We start from the raw sequence: 18367 nt of genomic DNA, 5'->3' as shown, positions 1-18367 counted from the left end.
AAATACTTCAGCGTTCATTTTGCCACATCGTGCAAAGAAAGAGTTCACGTGCTGTACGCTTTTGGCATCATGTCGTTTATTTGGCCGTCTTTCAGTCGCTTACAAAAAAATAAAAAATAAACCGCGGCATAACAGGCTACAATAAAGGCATAACACAAAAGAAATGAGAATGGTTTCAGGGACAAAAATAAAACGAAGGCAGTGTGTAATTTTCTCAGTCAAATTTGGATTTAAATAACCGTTTTGACACAGTTGTGTTGTGTATGTAGGCATGTCGTGTATAAATAGTTTCTCCTGTTTTCTTAGTAAAACCCCGGTCGATTCATCCTCTCGCTTCGCTTCTTTCATCCGTCTCTACCTGTCTCCCATGTTCTGCATCTGAATACTGAGAGACGTGAAGCTGGCCAGTAAGTCGGTCACCTCGTCCACCTGTGGATACACATCAAAGAATAAAACGGTGTGCAAAAGCTACAGCGATATCAAGACACAAGACGGTAGAACCAGCTTTAGCCTACCCTATCTGATACGCAAATTTCTATGGGCTGTAAATCGTCAACATGAACTTTCCTGAAACACTGTGCACAGTTTACTCACTGACAGTTTATAGACGTATTTTTAGCTAGAAATTGAATTAATCACCCCCTTCAGAGGTACATTTTCCATTATTTATAAAACTTTTACAAAAATCATGTTAAAATGTGATTATAAAACATGTTTTTGCATGTTCCCCATCATATGTAGCAGCCACAATAAAAACTAAGCATGAAACTGAGCATTTAAATATCATCTAAGACGCATGTTAAGTTTGCTGTACCGTTAAAAATATGTGATCGATTTGGATTCAAAGCTATCAGAATTCCATCAAAATGTTGGCTGTATAAATATCAGTAACTGCGTATTTTGCAAGCCTCCGAGTGACACACACACAAATGCTTTTCTGCTTTTAGATTTTTTTGGGGTAAAAAAACCCCCCAAAGGTGCCAAACGGAAGCTCTTTAAAGTATCAAAGGGATCACACGTTTAAAGTATCACATGACTTTCTGTGACGTTTTATTAGCCGTTTGGACTCCCGTTCGCTGCAGTTTTACCTGTTCTCTGGTGCGGGTGTTCTGCAGCTGGTTTGAGATGTGCTCCAGTTTCTCTCTCTCTTCACTCTGTCCCATTATATTCAGATATTCCCGCAGCATCTGAATGATCTACAGGCACATTCAGATATCGCTGGTTCACTTTTGCATTACGAGCACGCTCAACGGGAGCACAAGAAAAAGCGTGGGCCATATACGCCTGCATATAAACCCCGTCTCGTGTTTACCCAATGATTACATTACAGATGTTTTTACCTTCATAGCAGATATATTCACAAGAAGCACGAACGTCACGGCGTCCACTATTATGAAGTTATTCACCTGTGTGACCTCTCCTCTAAGGGTTTCCAGGCTACGCGAGTCTCCCTCTTGTAAGATGTTGAGCTTCGAACGGGCAAGATGAAGAGGGGTCCTCCCAGCACGGTCCAGGGCATCTACACGGGCACCTGAGGGGACGTTTATGATGTGTGAACTGGTGCCAAATTAATGTTAGAGGTAACGTTTGGTTAAGAAGTCTCTGGGATCAATAGGATTCAGACGAATAATCGAGCGTACCTCCCCGCAGTAAGGTCGTGATGACAGGCACGTGGTTGGTGCAGGCAGCTGTAGAAGGCAGTTTAACTCACCATAAGCTTTGAACGTAGATTTAATTACACGTGATTACGTTAAATACGCTTCTGCCAATGCTTACCAAGATGCAGCGGTGTGTTTCCGAGGCTGTCTCTCTGGTTCGGGTCGGCACCATAACTCAGCAACAACTGAACTACATTGTTAAAATTAAAGACGGAAAGAGAAAAGGGTTAAATGCAGTGGAAATTAAATGAGCGGAACATAGCGTCCCCAAAAGGCATTTGGATGCAGTTAGAGGAATAGTTCAAGATAAAACTAAAAATATTACATTGAATTCATCAGCAGAGATTTGGAGAAATGCATAAACTGATCCTCTGCAGTGAATGGGTGCCGTCAGAACGAGGGCACCAATAAATCCCTTCATCAGCCACTGCATTGGCAAACAATTTCGTCCCGAGCTTACCGATGCTCTCATTGCCATTGCAGGAAGAGAAGTGCAAGGCCGTCCTGCCCTTGTCATCAGCAGCACAAGGATCGGTGTCCTCTTCCAGCAATCTACGCACTAGAAAACACAAAATGAACCCGACTATGATTTAAAAGCTAAGCATCAAGTGTGACTACTGCAGTCTGCCAAGCTATGATCCTCACCTGTGTCAATATCATTGGAGTTGGCAGCTTCTCTGAGCCTCTTCACAGCTTCGAGAAAAAACAATATGGAATTGAGATATATATATATTTATCTCTATTACCAATATTAGCAAAAGATCTTTATACATGTATATACACGCATACAGCGGTGGTCAAAATGATTAAAACAGCAGTATTTTCACCAGCTAAATATTATGTTGTTTTTGTTTGCAAGTCAGTTATTTCTATCGTTTGCTATAGTGTGCCAAATATCAGTTCACATTTCAGAAACATTTAGTTTACAATTAATTGCAATAATGCAATGAGGACTGTGGCAACTTCTCTACCAGCCTTCAAAGATACAGTACCGTTTTAGGCACTTGTGTAAAAATGCTGTAAATTGAGGATGCTGCCAAAAATAACGTCAAAGGTACATTTTGTTTTTAAAGCACTACAGCTCTAGGTGCCCTTGCGCATGGTTTTTTTTTAAAGGTGGGTCTCTTGAAGCGTCTTGGAGAAGTTGCCATTGTTTTTCTGGATTGCAGGCTGTCTCAGTTCTGTTTCTTCGTGACTCTTCAGACATTCATATGATCAGATCAGATCTCTGTGGCTGTTGTCAGAACAAAAATCTCATTGCATTACTACAATTAAGGGCAAAATGAATGTTTGGAAAGGTAAACACATATTTCATTCTCAAACACTACTGCAAAAGACGTGACGTGAATCCATTTTTAGCTGCTGAAAACACTAGTGTACCGATCATTTTGACTGTTTGTGTGCGCGTGTATACACGTACACTGCATTCATTTCAGACACGTCTGTTCACGCACACACCATACAGGTCTTTTCCAATGGGCCCCAGGTTCCTGCGAGCTCTTCCCAGCCGCCTCACCCTGCTCGACGTGATCTTGCCCGGCGAGCTCCGTCCCGCCTGCAGCAGCTCACCGGGCTGCCATAACAAGTGCAGGTATCGGAGCTCGGTGTCCGCCGCCGGTCGGGTCCGGTTGAGTCTCAGCGCGCTCAGCGTGTCCAGACGCGAGATACTGAACCCGACCGCACCTGCAGCCTCCATCGGCGCCTCATCCTCCCGTTTCTCGCCGTCTATCACAGCAGCTCCGTTCGCTCCCGTGAACTCTCCCTCCGGACCGGACCGGTCGCAATCCGACGCGACGAGTGAGCCCGACGCCTCCATACCAATAAAAGGCGTTTACTGGACTAATATCAGCGTGCAAATGTCAGTACCATGAGAATGTAAATACTGTATCTGTTGCACAAACCTAACGCAACATTCTCACGCAAGCGGCATTCTTTAAGACTGCATTTCGACCCTGGTTTTTAAATAAAGATACGCTGCCTTTCTGTTCATTGTAAGTGAATTTTGTAACGTTGAATACAAACCCGTTCCGCGTTCTAAGCAACTGAACTCTGAACCCGTTTGAGCCAAAATGGCGCTGTTTCAATGTTTTGCGCTTGTTTTTAGTAAAACACGTCTGCATTGCTCAGTATGAAGTCATCGTCACCTAGGCAGCCAATCAACATCGACGTTGTTAAGGCGCTCGCCCAATCAGATAATATATATACACACCGACGTAATGTTTTAGAAAAAAAATATTATATTATATTATATATAAATAAATTACTACAAACACTCTTTTTAAAATGATTGGGATGTCTTTATTGTAGTTAAAATAAAAGTACATGCATTTCAACCTAAGAAAAATACTTATCTTATATACCTTTAACTATTGTATAAAAAAAATAAGTTACTCATTGTATTGCAACACCAAACCCAACACCATAAAACACTATATAAAGCTATACTTTGGCAAGTAGTTTTGTTACGTTGACGTTATTTCAGGATGCTGGATGTTTTTTATGGAAATGCAGGTAAACTGATAAGGTAATGGGAGGTAGATGAACGTGATTTCAGCTGAAGAGGTTTGCTCTTTGGTACCATTAGTATTAATGCCTCTCAGAGGTCAAAGTTCATAGTTGAAAGGACTGCAGTGCCAGCATGTTTCAGATATTCAGATACCGATGCATCATTGCCAGGAGTAATATCTCCCTGATGATCTGCCATGAGTCCCGCCTCACGGGCATGTTGTCGTAGGTGGCTGTTTCCCACAATGCCCTGTTTTCTCAAATAACCTTGACGGCAGAAGAGGGGTGGAGTACGACTGGTGAGGGACAGAAGGAAACACGATTCTGAAGAGAAAAGGACACACATAATAAACGATGAAGGCCTGCAGGAACAGATGTAAAAAGTACTTCTCTACACTTTTTTTTATTTTTTAAGTGTTTTGCTACTAAGGCTGCGTTCATTTAATCACAGATACAGTAAAAGCAGTAATATCGTGAAATGTTATCACAATTTAAAATAACTGTGGCAGTATCAGTACTTCAGGATCCCTCAGAAATCACTCTAATATACCGATCAAGAAACACATTATTTGTACTATTAATGTTGAAAACCGTTCATATTTTTGCAGAACCCGGTACATTTTTATGGAATCTTTGGGTACATTCTTTAGAACGTTCAAATCATCAAGAAGAACATTTCTGCACTGACCAGCATAAAAGGCCCTGAGGTCGGTTTGGAGGCAGTGCTCGAGGAAGCGCCTGAGAGGCTGGCTGTGTGATACGGGCTGATCCCATTCAGTCAAGAAGTCCTCAACCATGTGATGAACGGCCTCAGGTCGTGGTAGTGGCCAGCCAACAGGACGCCGCCTCATATCCTTCTCTACAGAAACACAGAGCACACTTATTTTAGAGACTTATTTCACTATGTGATTTTGATAGAATATTCAAAATATTTTCTTACCAACATCCCAACCTCACACACATTTTTTTTTACCGTATCCACTAAATAGGAATCAACAAAACCTATTAGAGCAGCTCTTGACCTGTAGGTAGTGTGTTGTAGTAGTACAGGACTGGATGGAGGAAGTTGGACCTCCAGGCTTTAGTCCATTCTGACTCGGCTCGACCCGGTCCAAGCGTATCGGTCCGGTTCAGTCCATACTGCATGACCAAGACCAGTAGGCCGTGATCTGTAAGAGGCCGTCCAGATAGAGCAGACAGCTGGGGCAGGGCCTGCAGAGGAAACTCCTCCAGATATTCACAGTAAGACCTGTGGAAGAAAGGAGGAGAGAGGTTTGTGTGGGTCATCACAGCTGCCGCAGGCTTGAACTCACGAAGATTAGATAGAGTTTAGTGTTTACTGGATATTCGAAAAGACGGTTCAGTGAGATTTAAAGAAGTTAACTTCTATACAGCAAGGAGCCATTCAACTGAGTGACATTTATAAAGTTACAAAATGTTAAAATAAATGTTCTATATAGCATAGATTTCAGAAAAAAAATGCCAAAGTTTCTGTGAAAATAGTTTTTAACAGATAATAATTGACAAACATTTCTTAAGCAGCAAATCAGTATATCAGAGTGGTTTCTGAAGGATCATGTGACACTGAGGACTTTAATGATGATGCTGACAATTCAGCTTTGCATCATGGGAAAAAAATTACAGTTCATAATATAGTTAAATAGAAAACAGTTATTTATTATATTTAGGAATAATAAATTTTTTACTGTAGTTTTGATCAAATAAATTCAGCCTTGGTGAGCGTAAGAGTCATGTTGCATGTTAAAAGTTAAAATGTAAGAAAAGTAGTTCTATAGCACATGCATTCCTTGAGACATCCCTTACCCTCGCAGCAGAATAATGTCCCCAAGGACCCCGAACATCTGGTACGGTCCAGAGGCTTCGTTCACTCTCCTAAGGATCCAGGACTGCAGCTGGCTGATGGGTAATTTTGTAGCAGGCCAGGCAATGTTATGGTAACGCCGCTCCAGGATTTTATGAACAGCACGCACTGTAGTAGCAAAACACAGGACCTTTCTTATGGCCGCCAACGTTCTTACGGCGAACCTGAAACGTAAAGTGAGGTGAAATGCTTACCAGTGTAGCGGAAACCGTGAACAAACCCACCGGCAGACATACGATAATCTCTGGAGTGAGCTGCGGTGCCCAGGACAAACATGTTGGGCGTCCCCCTGCCTTCATACCAGGCTGTTGTCCCTGGCAACCGGCCTCGGGCACCGCTGCTCTGGGGTGGCCGTGCAGAGCTGGAAAAGAGTCAAAATGTTTATGTTCAGACAAAAAGCACACTTTATTTAATGATTCAAAAATAAAGCAAAGCAGCAATATACATATTTCGAAATTTTAAAGCGTCACATGATCCTTCAGATGTCATCAATGTGCTAATTTGCTGCTTTTATAAGTTATTACAGGTGGTAAATTATTAATAATGGTTCTTTTTATTAGCAATGTTGAAATGTTTTTGTTCTTTCGAACCCATGCTAAATTTCTTACAGGATTCTTTGTTGAAAAGAAGAGCATTTATCTGAAATGTATTTTTTTAATGTCTTACCGTCACGTTTTTATTAATAAAATGCCTCCTTTCTCAATAAAAGTACTATTACGGTTATGACAAAAACATTTATTAGCATTGCCATTTTCAATATTCAACATTTCAACATAAGAAATGTTTCTTGTGAAGCAAAACAATTTATTAGAATCATTTCCGCAAAGTCATTTGACATAATGCTGTTTTCAAAATTCATTTTTTCCAAAAATTCAGAATAGAAGAATTCAGAATAGTTATTTTAAAAATTGTAACAACATTTTCATAATATTACTGTTTTTTTTAATTGTATTTCTGATTAAATAAAATAAAATAAAAAGCTATTCCAAACTTTCCGGGTGTTTCCTTACCCCAAAAAACGGAGAAGTTAAAACGAAAGCCCAGGCATCGGACGACCGGTCATACGGCTGTCTGAGTGAGAAGTTATCAGTGTGGTAACCAGGCAGGTTCTGCCCAGTGACCTTTGAAATGTTGTTGCCATTCTGGTCAAGAAGTTCAGTAAGAGTTAAATACAGCTGCTGCTTTCTCTCCGTTGGTGTTGGACTTCTTTTCTTTGCTGTTCTTCTCTTCCCTCCATCTTTTTCTCTTCGGACAATGGCTATATCCTCTAGTCTTCCCTCTACAAGACCGTCTAGAGATTTCAGCTGGTACGTGTCTAACAGCTCGTTGTTTACTGCCCTAAAAAACAGAAATGCTGATTTGTGAAGGTTGAGGGCCAGAAAAGCAGGCTTGAAAGCATTCATTTAGTGCATTACGCAATCATTGGGACAGGATGGAATAAACACCTGAGGTCCCCGACGTAGTGCGTCTGCCATGCGAGTCGCACAGGGCTGGGGCTGTACAAGTGAACCCGGCTCGCTCTACCCAAGATGCTCTGAGCCGTCTCAAAGGCGGAGTTTCCTTTGCCGAGGATTAACACAGCCTGGTCTTTAAACTCCTCGGGATCAGTGGGAATAGACTCGTAACCCTCTACCAGGTCAGAGCCGAGAAAATCCACCTGCTGAGGAACCCAAAGGCCAGTGGACACCAACAGGACTCTAAAAAGACAAAAAGGAGATGTAAAACATCACAAAGGGATTTCAAAGACGCGCGAAATGCAATTATTAAACAGTATTAATTAAACTAAACTTAAATAACAAAATAATGAAACACACCTGCATTGATAACTGACACCATTCTGATCGTTCAGAACGTAGCCTTGGTCTCCGTTCAAATCTGACGCTTTGATTCTCCCTATATCAGCTCCGTATTTGACCTTCAGTCCCAGCTCCGTCACGAACCTCGAGAGGTAGCGTGGGAAGTCGTCTGCACTGGGGTAGAGCTCTCGGCTGATTCGCTGAAACAGCAGGTCGGTCCTGTCGCTCAGCAGGGAGTTCCAATCATGACGCAGGTTGAATTCCCTGTTCCTCCTCCCCGTGTATATTTTGTTAATGCTGATGAGCTTCCTGTGGCGAGGATATCTGAAAACCATACAATAAATAAGACGTGATTTAACTTCAAGGAACAAAGAAAGTGAAATTTTCCTCTCAGCCAACAGCATTTGCAACCAATTTTATTTTAAACAGGATATTTCTTTCTTTGGATTAATATGCAATAATGAAAGAGTGATGTCTTGTGACTTTAAACATTAATTAAGATTGAGCAATAAATACTATGTTATTTTAAGTTCTTTGGTATTAAGCCTTTTCGCGCGACATGCAGACAAAAATGTGTTTGTCACGATCATGAATTAATAATTTGTTCCCTTGTTTGAAATGAATTAAAACAGGAAATGAATTAGTCCATGGTCACACTAAAGCGAGGTTTTTGATTTGTAACTGAAATGAAGGAGCAAATGAATCTTGCTTTAAAAAAATACCCTTAAAAGGGTTACTCCGCCCCAAAATGAATGTCACTCCAAAGCTGTAGAATCTTCTTTTGGAGAACAGTTTAAGATATTTTAAATGAAAACGTGTTATTTTTGAATTATTTCCATACAGAAAACATTCTTGTAGCTTGATAATGTTACGGTTGAAGCAGCGATGGCAGTATTCTGACGATGTCTTTCATACTTGTTTACGGTGTTTGTTACTTGCCAGTCAATGACACACTCACAAAACTTGGGGCTTTCAAACCATATACCTTAAACTGAGGACGAATGAAGAGTTTGGAACGACATAGGGGTAAGTGATTAATGACGTTCTGTAATTTTGGCCTTTTTGTCGTGTTAGCTTACAATCGTTTAATTTAAAATGCTAGTAAAATCCTTCTAGCCCAGTTTGAGAAATGCCCTTTTTTCATTCAGATGTCACGTACATGCGGAAGAAGCTGCCTGGTCCTGTGTTTCGCTCCAGAACGACGTAATCTCTCCGGCTCCTGGACAGAAAGTAGCCCATCTGGAGCCCCGCAGGTCCAGCTCCCAGCACACAGTACTCATGACTCACGCTGTTGTTACGGCCGTGAAGACCAGGACCAGGACCAGGACCAGGACCAGGACCAGGACCAGGACCAGGACCGGAACCAGGACCGGAACCAGGACCGGAACCAGGACCAGAACCGGAACAGGCCAGAACCAAGGACAGGACACACAGGAGCCTGAAGAGAGGCTGAATCACACACATGAGGCCTGGTGGACGGAAATTAAAAGAAAGAGATTAAAGCCGGAAGCTTTATCTGTAACAGAGGCTTTACCTTAAGATCATTACAGATAATTAAATCGAGCACTCTTTTCTATTTTATACTGTAGAAACAATGCCATATGGTTCCATGCTTCAATACGTTTTTAAACTATAACTAATCCGTTTAATAAAGTATACGATAAACACACAACTAAGCTTAGAGGCAAACACGGCGATTAAGAAAACAAAAAACAATAATAAAACTGATACAGTCAATTATGGCTCCTCGTACTGAAGATGCGGCGACATCCAGCACATACAAGACAGCGAAAAAAACCTCTATGGGGTAAATATATTGCCATTTAATCACCATACCGTCAACCACAGCTGATTCTGCGAAACCTTCAGAAACAGAAAATAGGGAAATAAACCGCGGGAGTTCTGTGAACTACATCTTTGCGATTCCACAGTTTTCATAACATCTCCCACAGACACAAGACAGAGCGTACCTTTGACGTCACGACAGACTCGAACCAATGAGAGGGTCGAAGGGCGTGGCCAGGTTAAACAGTTTACGCCCACTCCGATGCTATTCTTGTGGATTTTTATGCAAAGACCTTTTTGTTTTTATTACATCGAAGAATTTGTGAAACCTATCATGTTTTTTTTTAATTGAGAGATTTATAACAGGAAACTTCTAAAGTATCTTAATGAAACATAACCTTTACTTAATAACCCTTTTGGTATAAAAGAAAAATCGATACTTTTGTCCTCTATTGTCCCATAACTTATTGTTGGAAATTGCTACAAATGTACCCATGTTACTTATGATTGTTTTTTTTTCTAAAAACACTGAAAATAAAATGTATGTTTTTATCCCATTTTTAAAGTTACATAAAAACTATTTTTATTATGCCTTTTTATTTTTTTAATAACAGTAGAATTAAAATAGTGAGGCTATTAAGGAGTGAAAATAATAATACATAAAAGTATTTATCTTTGAATTGTCTTATTATATAAAGTCTTTTAATTTATTTTTCCTTTTCTTTAATTTTTTTTTATAAGTTTTTAAATAAAATATGTATCTTTAATTGCATGAAAAAAATACGTTGTAGTCATAGTAGTCTTTTCTCAGGAAGCTAGTAACTGGGTGCATTGTCATGGTTTTTTTTGTTACGGTAGTAATGCTTCTCTTTCCGCTGTGTCATGTTTAATAGCGAAACAGCACAGTCATGAAATCATAGCTCACACTGTGCACAACACAGAAAAAAGTCATTTTCTAACTTTATAACCCTATAAACAAACTGATTTAAACAATTTGTCATGTTGGTCAGATTGTGGATTTGTTTAACCTCATGTGACTCGCTTTGCTTAGTCATGAGAAAGTGCTGAGATTTCTCAGGCGAAAAAAACTCGCCCAGTCACGGTTAATGAAAACATGTGGAACTACCTCAACATTTTCACTTCCCTTCTAGCTAAATCTAGTGACTCACATAGGAAGGAGAGCGTATAAAAACGAAGAGAGGCGGTCAGAGAATCATAGCCACTGTGAGCACTGTGAAGACAACACAGCAGTCCAGGTAAGACTGTGTCTAACTTCATTTATATCTGTTACAGGGATACAGGATACATTTAATAACAATTATCTGTTGTTTTAGATGGAATCCATGAAAAGCAAACCAAGAGATGCCACTGGCAGGTAATTTTTTTTTAATTCAGTCCTGATTTTTGAATTTTACCACATTCTTTTCATCAAAATATGTACTAATAATAATATTTTAAAATGAAGTCATAGAAAACATATGAAGCATATGTGTGGCAATTGCAGATGTAACGTTAGTGTTAATGTGCTGCAGAGCTAGATATAGGCTCATTTAGTTACTAATTAACAAGGCATGTTTTCTCCACAGTGATCTGTCTGAGCAAATAAAAGCAGCCACCAAAGACAGTCACGTCCGAGCTGAGAACACACAGCTGATGCTCAACTACCAGAAAGGACAGATCACGCAAACACAGTACAAGGTAAACTGCAGCTAGTAGATGAACTAATAAATATGAACAAACAAAAACCACCAACATTCTATTTAGATCATTCAAATATGAACTAACAAAAAATGCCAACATTCCATCTAGAACATTCAAATATGATCTAACAAAAAACATCAACATTCCATTTAGAACAGTCAAATATGAACTAACAAAAACGTCAACATTCCATCTAGAACATTCAAATATGAACTAACAAAAACGTCAACATTCCATTTAGAACAGTCAAATATGAACTAACAAAAATGCCAACGTCAACATTCCATTTAGAACAGTCAAATATGAACTAACAAAAAACGTCAACATTCTATCTAGAACATTCAAATATGAACTAACAAAAACGTCAACATTCTATCTAGAACATTCAAATATGAACTAACAAAAAAGCGCCAACATTCTATCTAGAACATTCAAATATGAACTAACAAAAATGTCAACATTCTATCTAGAACAGTCAAATATGAACTAACAAAACTAATAAAAAAACGTCAACATTCTATCTAGAACATTCAAATATGAACTAACAAAAAGCGTCAACATTCTATCTAGAACATTCAAATATGAACTAATAAAAACGTCAACATTCTATCTAGAACAGTCAAATATGAACTAACAAAAAACGTCAACATTCCATCTAGAACAGTCAAATATGAACTAACAAAAACGTCAAATATGAACTAATAAAAATGTCAACATTCCATCTAGAACAGTCAAATATGAACTAACAAAAACGTCAACATTCTATCTAGAACAGTCAAATATGAACTAACAAAAAATGCCAACATTCTATCTAGAACATTCAAATATGAACTAACAAAAATGCCAACATTCTATCTAGAACATTCAAATATGAACTAACAAAAAACGCCAACATTCTACCTAGAACATTCAAATATGAACTAACAAAAATGCCAACATTCTATCTAGAACATTCAAATATGAACTAACAAAAACGTCAACATTCTATCTAGAACAGTCAAATATGAACTAACAAAAACGTCAACATTCTATCTAGAACATTCAAATATGAACTAATAAAAACGTCAACATTCTATCTAGAAGATTCAAATATGAACTAATAAAAACGTCAACATTCCATTTAGAACAGTCAAATATGAACTAACAAAAAATGTCAACATTCCATCTAGAACATTCAAATATGAACTAACAAAAACGTCAACATTCCATTTAGATCAGTCAAATATGAACTAATAAAAACGTCAACATTCCATCTAGAACATTCAAATATGAACTAACAAAAACGTCAACATTCCATTTAGAACAGTCAAATATGAACTAATAAAAACGTAAACATTCCATTTAGAACCGTCAAATATGAACTAACAAAAAGCGTCAACATTCTATCTAGAACAGTCAAATATGAACTAACAAAAACATCAACATTCTATCTAGAACAGTCAAATATGAACTAACAAAAAAACGTCAACATTCTATCTAGAACATTCAAATATGAACTAATAAAAATGTCAACATTCCATTTAGAACAGTCAAATATGAACTAACAAAAACGTCAACATTCTATCTAGAACATTCAAATATGAACTAACAAAAATGCCAACATTCTATCTAGAACATTCAAATATGAACTAACAAAAATGCCAACATTCTATCTAGAACATTCAAATATGAACTAACAAAAATGAACATTCCATTTAGAACAGTCAAATATGAACTAACAAAAACGCTAACATTCCATCTAGAACATTCAAATAGAACATTCATTTAGAACAGTCAAATATGAACTAACAAAAACGCCAACATTCCATTTAGAACAGTAAAATATGAACTAACATTCTATCTAGAACATTCAAATATGAACTAACAAAAACGTCAACATTCTATCTAGAACATTCAAATATGAACTAACAAAAATGCCAACATTCTATCTAGAACATTCAAATATGAACTAACAAAAAGCGTCAACATTCTATCTAGAACAGTCAAATATGAACTAACAAAAACGTCAACATTCTATCTAGAACATTCAAATATGAACTAATAAAAACGTCAACATTCTATCTAGAAGATTCAAATATGAACTAATAAAAACGCCAACATTCCATTTAGAACAGTCAAATATGAACTAACAAAAATGTCAACATTCCATCTAGAACATTCAAATATGAACTAACAAAAACGTCAACATTCCATTTAGATCAGTCAAATATGAACTAATAAAAACGTCAACATTCCATCTAGAACATTCAAATATGAACTAACAAAAACGTCAACATTCCATTTAGAACAGTCAAATATGAACTAATAAAAAAACATTCCATCTAAACATTCCATTTAGAACATTCCATTTAGAACAGTCAAATATGAACTAATAAAAAAGCGTAAAATTCCATTTAGAACGTCAAACATTCTATCTAGAACAGTCAAATATGAACTAACAAAAACATCAACATTCTATCTAGAACAGTCAAATATGAACTAACAAAAACGTCAACATTCTATCTAGAACATTCAAATATGAACTAATAAAAATGTCAACATTCCATTTAGAACAGTCAAATATGAACTAACAAAAACGTCAACATTCTATCTAGAACATTCAAATATGAACTAACAAAAATGCCAACATTCTATCTAGAACATTCAAATATGAACTAACAAAAATGCCAACATTCTATCTAGAACATTCAAATATGAACTAACAAAAACGCCAACATTCTATCTAGAACATTCAAATATGAACTAACAAAAATGCCAACATTCTATCTAGAACATTCAAATATGAACTAACAAAAACGCCAACATTCTATCTAGAACAGTCAAATATGAACTAACAAAAACGCCAACATTCTATCTAGAACATTCAAATGAACTGAACTAAGAAGATTCAAATATGAACTAATAAAAACGTCAACATTCCATTTAGAACAGTCAAATATGAACTAACAAAAATGTCAACATTCAACATTCAAATATGAACTAGAACATTCCAAGATGAAATAAACTAAAAAAACGTCAACATTCTATCTAGAACATTCAAATATGAACTAACAAAAACGCCAACATTCTATTTAGAACAGTTCTAATAAAAACGTAAACATTCCATTTAGAACCGTAAATATGAACTAACAAAAACGTCAACATTCTATCTAGAACAGTCAAATATGAACTAACAAAAAACATCAACATTCTATCTAGAACAGTCAAATATGAACTAACAAAAACGTCAACATTCTAAGAACATTCAAATATGAACTAATAAAAATGTCAACATTCCATTTAGAACAGTCAAATATGAACTAACAAAAAGCGTCAACATTCTATCTAGAACATTCAAATATGAACTAACAAAAATGCCAACATTCCATCTAGAACATTCAAATATGAACTAACAAAAAATGCCAACATTCTATCTAAAATTCAAATATGAACTAACAAAAACGTCAACATTCCATTTAGAACAGTCAAATATGAACTAACAAAAACGTCAACATTCCATTTAGAACAGTCAAATATGAACTAACAAAAACGTCAACATTCCATTTAGAACAGTCAAATATGAACTAATAAAAACGTAAACATTCCATTTAGAACCGTCAAATATGAACTAACAAAAACGTCAACATTCTATCTAGAACAGTCAAATATGAACTAACAAAAACATCAACATTCTATCTAGAACAGTCAAATATGAACTAACAAAAACGTCAACATTCTATCTAGAACATTCAAATATGAACTAATAAAAATGTCAACATTCCATTTAGAACAGTCAAATATGAACTAACAAAAAAACGTCAACATTCTATCTAGAACATTCAAATATGAACTAACAAAAATGCCAACATTCTATCTAGAACATTCAAATATGAACTAACAAAAATGCCAACATTCTATCTAGAACATTCAAATATGAACTAACAAAAACGTCAACATTCCATTTAGAACAGTCAAATATGAACTAACAAAAACGTCAACATTCCATTTAGAACAGTCAAATATGAACTAACAAAAACGCGTCAACATTCCATTTAGAACAGTCAAATATGAACTAACAAAAACGTCAACATTCCATTTAGAACAGTCAAATATGAACTAATAAAAAACGTCAACATTCTATCTAGAACATTCAAATATGAACTAACAAAAAACGTCAACATTCCATCTAGAACATTCAAATATGAACTAACAAAAAACGTCAACATTCCATTTAGAACAGTCAAATATGAACTAACAAAAAACGTCAACATTCTATCTAGAACATTCAAATATGAACTAATAAAAACGTCAACATTCCATTTAGAACAGTCAAATATGAACTAACAAAAACGCGTCAACATTCTATCTAGAACAGTCAAATATGAACTAATAAAAAACGTCAACATTCCATTTAGAACAGTCAAATATGAACTAACAAAAAACGTCAACATTTTATCTAGAACATTCAAATATGAACTAAGAAAAAACGTCAACATTTTATCTAGAACATTCAAATATGAACTAACAAAAAACGTCAACATTCCATTTAGAGAACAGTCAAATATGAACTAACAAAAACGTCAACATTCCATTTAGAACAGTCAAATATGAACTAACAAAAATGCCAACATTCTATCTAGAACAGTCAAATATGAACTAACAAAAAACGTCAACATTCCATTTAGAACAGTCAAATATGAACTAATAAAAACGTCAACATTCCATTTAGAACAGTCAAATATGAACTAATAAAAACGTCAACATTCCATTTAGAACATTCAAATATGAACTAACAAAAACGTCAACATTCCATTTAGAACATTCAAATATCAACTAACAAAAATGTCCAAAAGTTACATTTGATTAATTTTTAAATTTGTCTCAAGACAATTGCTCATTTTGCTTTTAGGTTTTAGGACAACTTTAATGAAAGACTTTGATCCGCTTCAAATGTTGACTAGTGTATATCAAGCTACCATAGTAATGCCATCTAAGGGCTAACTAATAACTGATTGCTCTTAGAAAATTTCCTTGATTATTAAACATTGTACTGGATTACAGATATTAAACATTGAAAATTATAATCATGTTTCAAACATTTTATTTCCTATAACTTAGTGAGTTACTAAATTAAACTTTGAAATATTCAGCTTTGATCAGAGGGATGAATTACATATAAAATATCTGAAAACAAGTTATTTTGAATTGCAACAATGTAATGTTCAAAGTATTACTGTTTTTTTCTCAAATAAATGCAGCTTTGGGCAACTCAGTGTCTCAAAACATTTACCCAACAACTTTTTGAGTTTGTTGTTGAGTTATTCTGAATAATGTTGATAACCAAACGATCTCTGGTAGCCATTGGCTTCCATGCTACAGATTTGACAACTTGAGGCTGAGTAAGGAGGATACGTTTCACTCGTTTTTTTTGGGTCAACTATCACTTAAGACGTCTGTAGAACAGCCACAGTAATTTTTTGGAGTACTAAAAGCCAGTGTAAATGTGTTTCCAGCTCCTGCTGTGTTCCCTGTATGAGATCTACCGAGCACTCGAGGAAGAGCTGGACAAGAACGCCCATCACCCGGCGGTTCAGCCCATCTACTTCCCTCAGGAGCTGGCCAGACTGGAGTCTCTGGAGCTGGACCTGGAGCACTTCTTCGGGGACCAGTGGAGGAAGAGCGTAACAGTGCCTGCCGCCACTCACAGATACTCCCAAAGACTGAGAGAGGCGAGTCCAGGAACCATCTCTTTAAGGAAACGAAATTGAGTTTATGTTCCAGCGGTTCTAACTCCGTGCTCTCGGTTCCCCTTTAGATCGGCAAGAACAGCCCGGATCTTCTGGTGGCCCACGCTTACACGCGCTATCTTGGCGACTTGTCAGGAGGACAAGTGCTGGGCAAAATTACCCAGAAATCTTTGGGCCTGAGCGGCGACAAGGGAATTTCGTTCTTCTCGTTTCCTGGAGTGTCGAGCCCCAACAGATTCAAGCAGCTGTACAGGAGCAGAATGAACAGCATCGAGTTAACGGAGCGGCAGAGACGGGAAGTGCTGGACGAGGCCACTAGAGCGTTTGAGTTCAACATCGAGGTGAGCAACGACGTCCGCACATCGAGATCAATGCTTCGATGTAGCAAGGACGCATAGTGCAGAAGTCACGGTAAAGATGGTTAAGATGCTAAATATTTAGACTTCACTCCCGGCTTCTACAAAAAATATATATTAAGCAGCGCAACTGTTTTCAACATAATTATGCAAATTGTTTGAGCAGCAAATTAGCATAGTAGAATGATTTCATGTAAATCTTTTCATTGGGGTTAGGGTTAGGAAGCGAAAACTGAAAACAAAGAAATAATAACTTTTAAATTGTATTCAGTACTACTGTGTTTTAGATCAATTAAATACAGCCTTCTTAAACTTTCGAAATTTTCGAGATGTATAGAAAGGGGGTTAGACTTAAAAAGTCACTGTAATGTTTGTATTTGTCGTTTGGAACAGGTTTTCGACGATCTTCAGAAAATGCTGAGCATCACGGGGGACGTTTCAAGTGAGTTTCAAGAAATACGAATCATTCAACGCTTTCAGACTTTAAGATAACGATACCATTTTGCTTTTGTTTAGAGACACCTCAGCCCAGCCTACAACCTTCTCCAGCTCTCCAGTGCTTCAGTTCGCTCTGGGTGTGGGAATCACTTTGGCAACTGTTGGAGTGGGAGTTTATGGCTTTTAATTTATAATTTTTTTTTTACTACATCTTAATACTTATGTAACAAGGTAAAATCTAATCATGGATATTATAAAATATGCACCCAGTAATAAATCAAGTGCATCAAGTAATTAAAAATAAAAATCAGTTCTCATAGATTTAGAAAGAGTATCATGTTAACAATTTCCGTGTTTAAAATGCTCATTTGCCTTTATTACTGCTTACGATGTATTTCTGTGAAATGCAATAAAGCCTTTTTTTTTTTTTTTTGTTCAACACTTGTTTTTTGCTAAAAGACAGACACAAAAGGATTAATTTCTTACATGCTTTATTATGCTTCCATACAAAACACGACCA

General features: G+C 36.8%; 3 protein-coding genes across 3 annotated transcripts; 1 reads left to right on the top strand and 2 right to left on the bottom strand.

Moving 5' to 3' along the window:
* Nucleotides 1-54: 54 nt before the first annotated feature.
* Nucleotides 55-3737, bottom strand: ankrd54 (ankyrin repeat domain 54). Its single transcript, XM_043235412.1, has 8 exons — nt 3117-3737; nt 2304-2351; nt 2119-2217; nt 1777-1848; nt 1641-1688; nt 1407-1531; nt 1089-1196; nt 55-429 (listed from the first exon to the last, which is right to left on the bottom strand). Exons 1-8 carry the CDS (start codon nt 3472-3474, stop codon nt 355-357), a joined length of 933 nt encoding a protein of 310 aa, XP_043091347.1. The 5' UTR covers nt 3475-3737; the 3' UTR covers nt 55-354.
* A 196-nt stretch (nt 3738-3933) lies between these two features.
* On the bottom strand, nt 3934-9825 carry foxred2 (FAD-dependent oxidoreductase domain containing 2). Its single transcript, XM_043228301.1, is given in 11 exon segments — nt 3934-4487; nt 4852-5022; nt 5186-5412; nt 5988-6153; nt 6240-6406; nt 7037-7100; nt 7103-7383; nt 7491-7742; nt 7860-8165; nt 9001-9310; nt 9678-9825. Coding segments are annotated over 10 exon segments (2172 nt in total). The 5' UTR covers nt 9306-9310; nt 9678-9825; the 3' UTR covers nt 3934-4254.
* A 952-nt stretch (nt 9826-10777) lies between these two features.
* On the top strand, nt 10778-18192 carry hmox1a (heme oxygenase 1a). Its single transcript, XM_043229150.1, has 7 exons — nt 10778-10882; nt 10961-11001; nt 11213-11324; nt 16820-17035; nt 17122-17394; nt 17803-17850; nt 17924-18192. The coding sequence occupies exons 2-7, from the start codon at nt 10961-10963 to the stop codon at nt 18032-18034; spliced, it is 801 nt and encodes a 266-aa protein (XP_043085085.1). The 5' UTR covers nt 10778-10882; the 3' UTR covers nt 18035-18192.
* Nucleotides 18193-18367: the final 175 nt, after the last annotated feature.

Source organism: Puntigrus tetrazona, chromosome 3, assembly GCF_018831695.1.
Source record: "Puntigrus tetrazona isolate hp1 chromosome 3, ASM1883169v1, whole genome shotgun sequence".
In the NCBI taxonomy this organism is placed as follows: domain Eukaryota; kingdom Metazoa; phylum Chordata; class Actinopteri; order Cypriniformes; family Cyprinidae; genus Puntigrus; species Puntigrus tetrazona.
This window is presented reverse-complemented; position numbering and strand designations above follow the sequence as displayed.

What these genes read in the sequence shown, in the direction of transcription:
- ankrd54 (XM_043235412.1), bottom strand. Translation starts at nt 3,474, where the DNA reads ATGGAGGCGTCGGGCTCACTCGTCGCGTCGGATTGCGACCGGTCCGGT. An exon ending in CATTGGAAAAGACCTGTATG is followed by an intron (nt 2,352 to 3,116) that starts GTGTGTGCGTGA and finishes TTTTTCTCGAAG; the next exon opens with CTGTGAAGAGGCTCAGAGAA. An exon ending in CAATGGCAATGAGAGCATCG is followed by an intron (nt 1,849 to 2,118) that starts GTAAGCTCGGGA and finishes TTAACAATGTAG; the next exon opens with TTCAGTTGTTGCTGAGTTAT.
- hmox1a (XM_043229150.1), top strand. Translation starts at nt 10,961, where the DNA reads ATGGAATCCATGAAAAGCAAACCAAGAGATGCCACTGGCAG. An exon ending in TCACGCAAACACAGTACAAG is followed by an intron (nt 11,325 to 16,819) that starts GTAAACTGCAGC and finishes ATGTGTTTCCAG; the next exon opens with CTCCTGCTGTGTTCCCTGTA. An exon ending in GCATCACGGGGGACGTTTCA is followed by an intron (nt 17,851 to 17,923) that starts AGTGAGTTTCAA and finishes TTGCTTTTGTTT; the next exon opens with AGAGACACCTCAGCCCAGCC.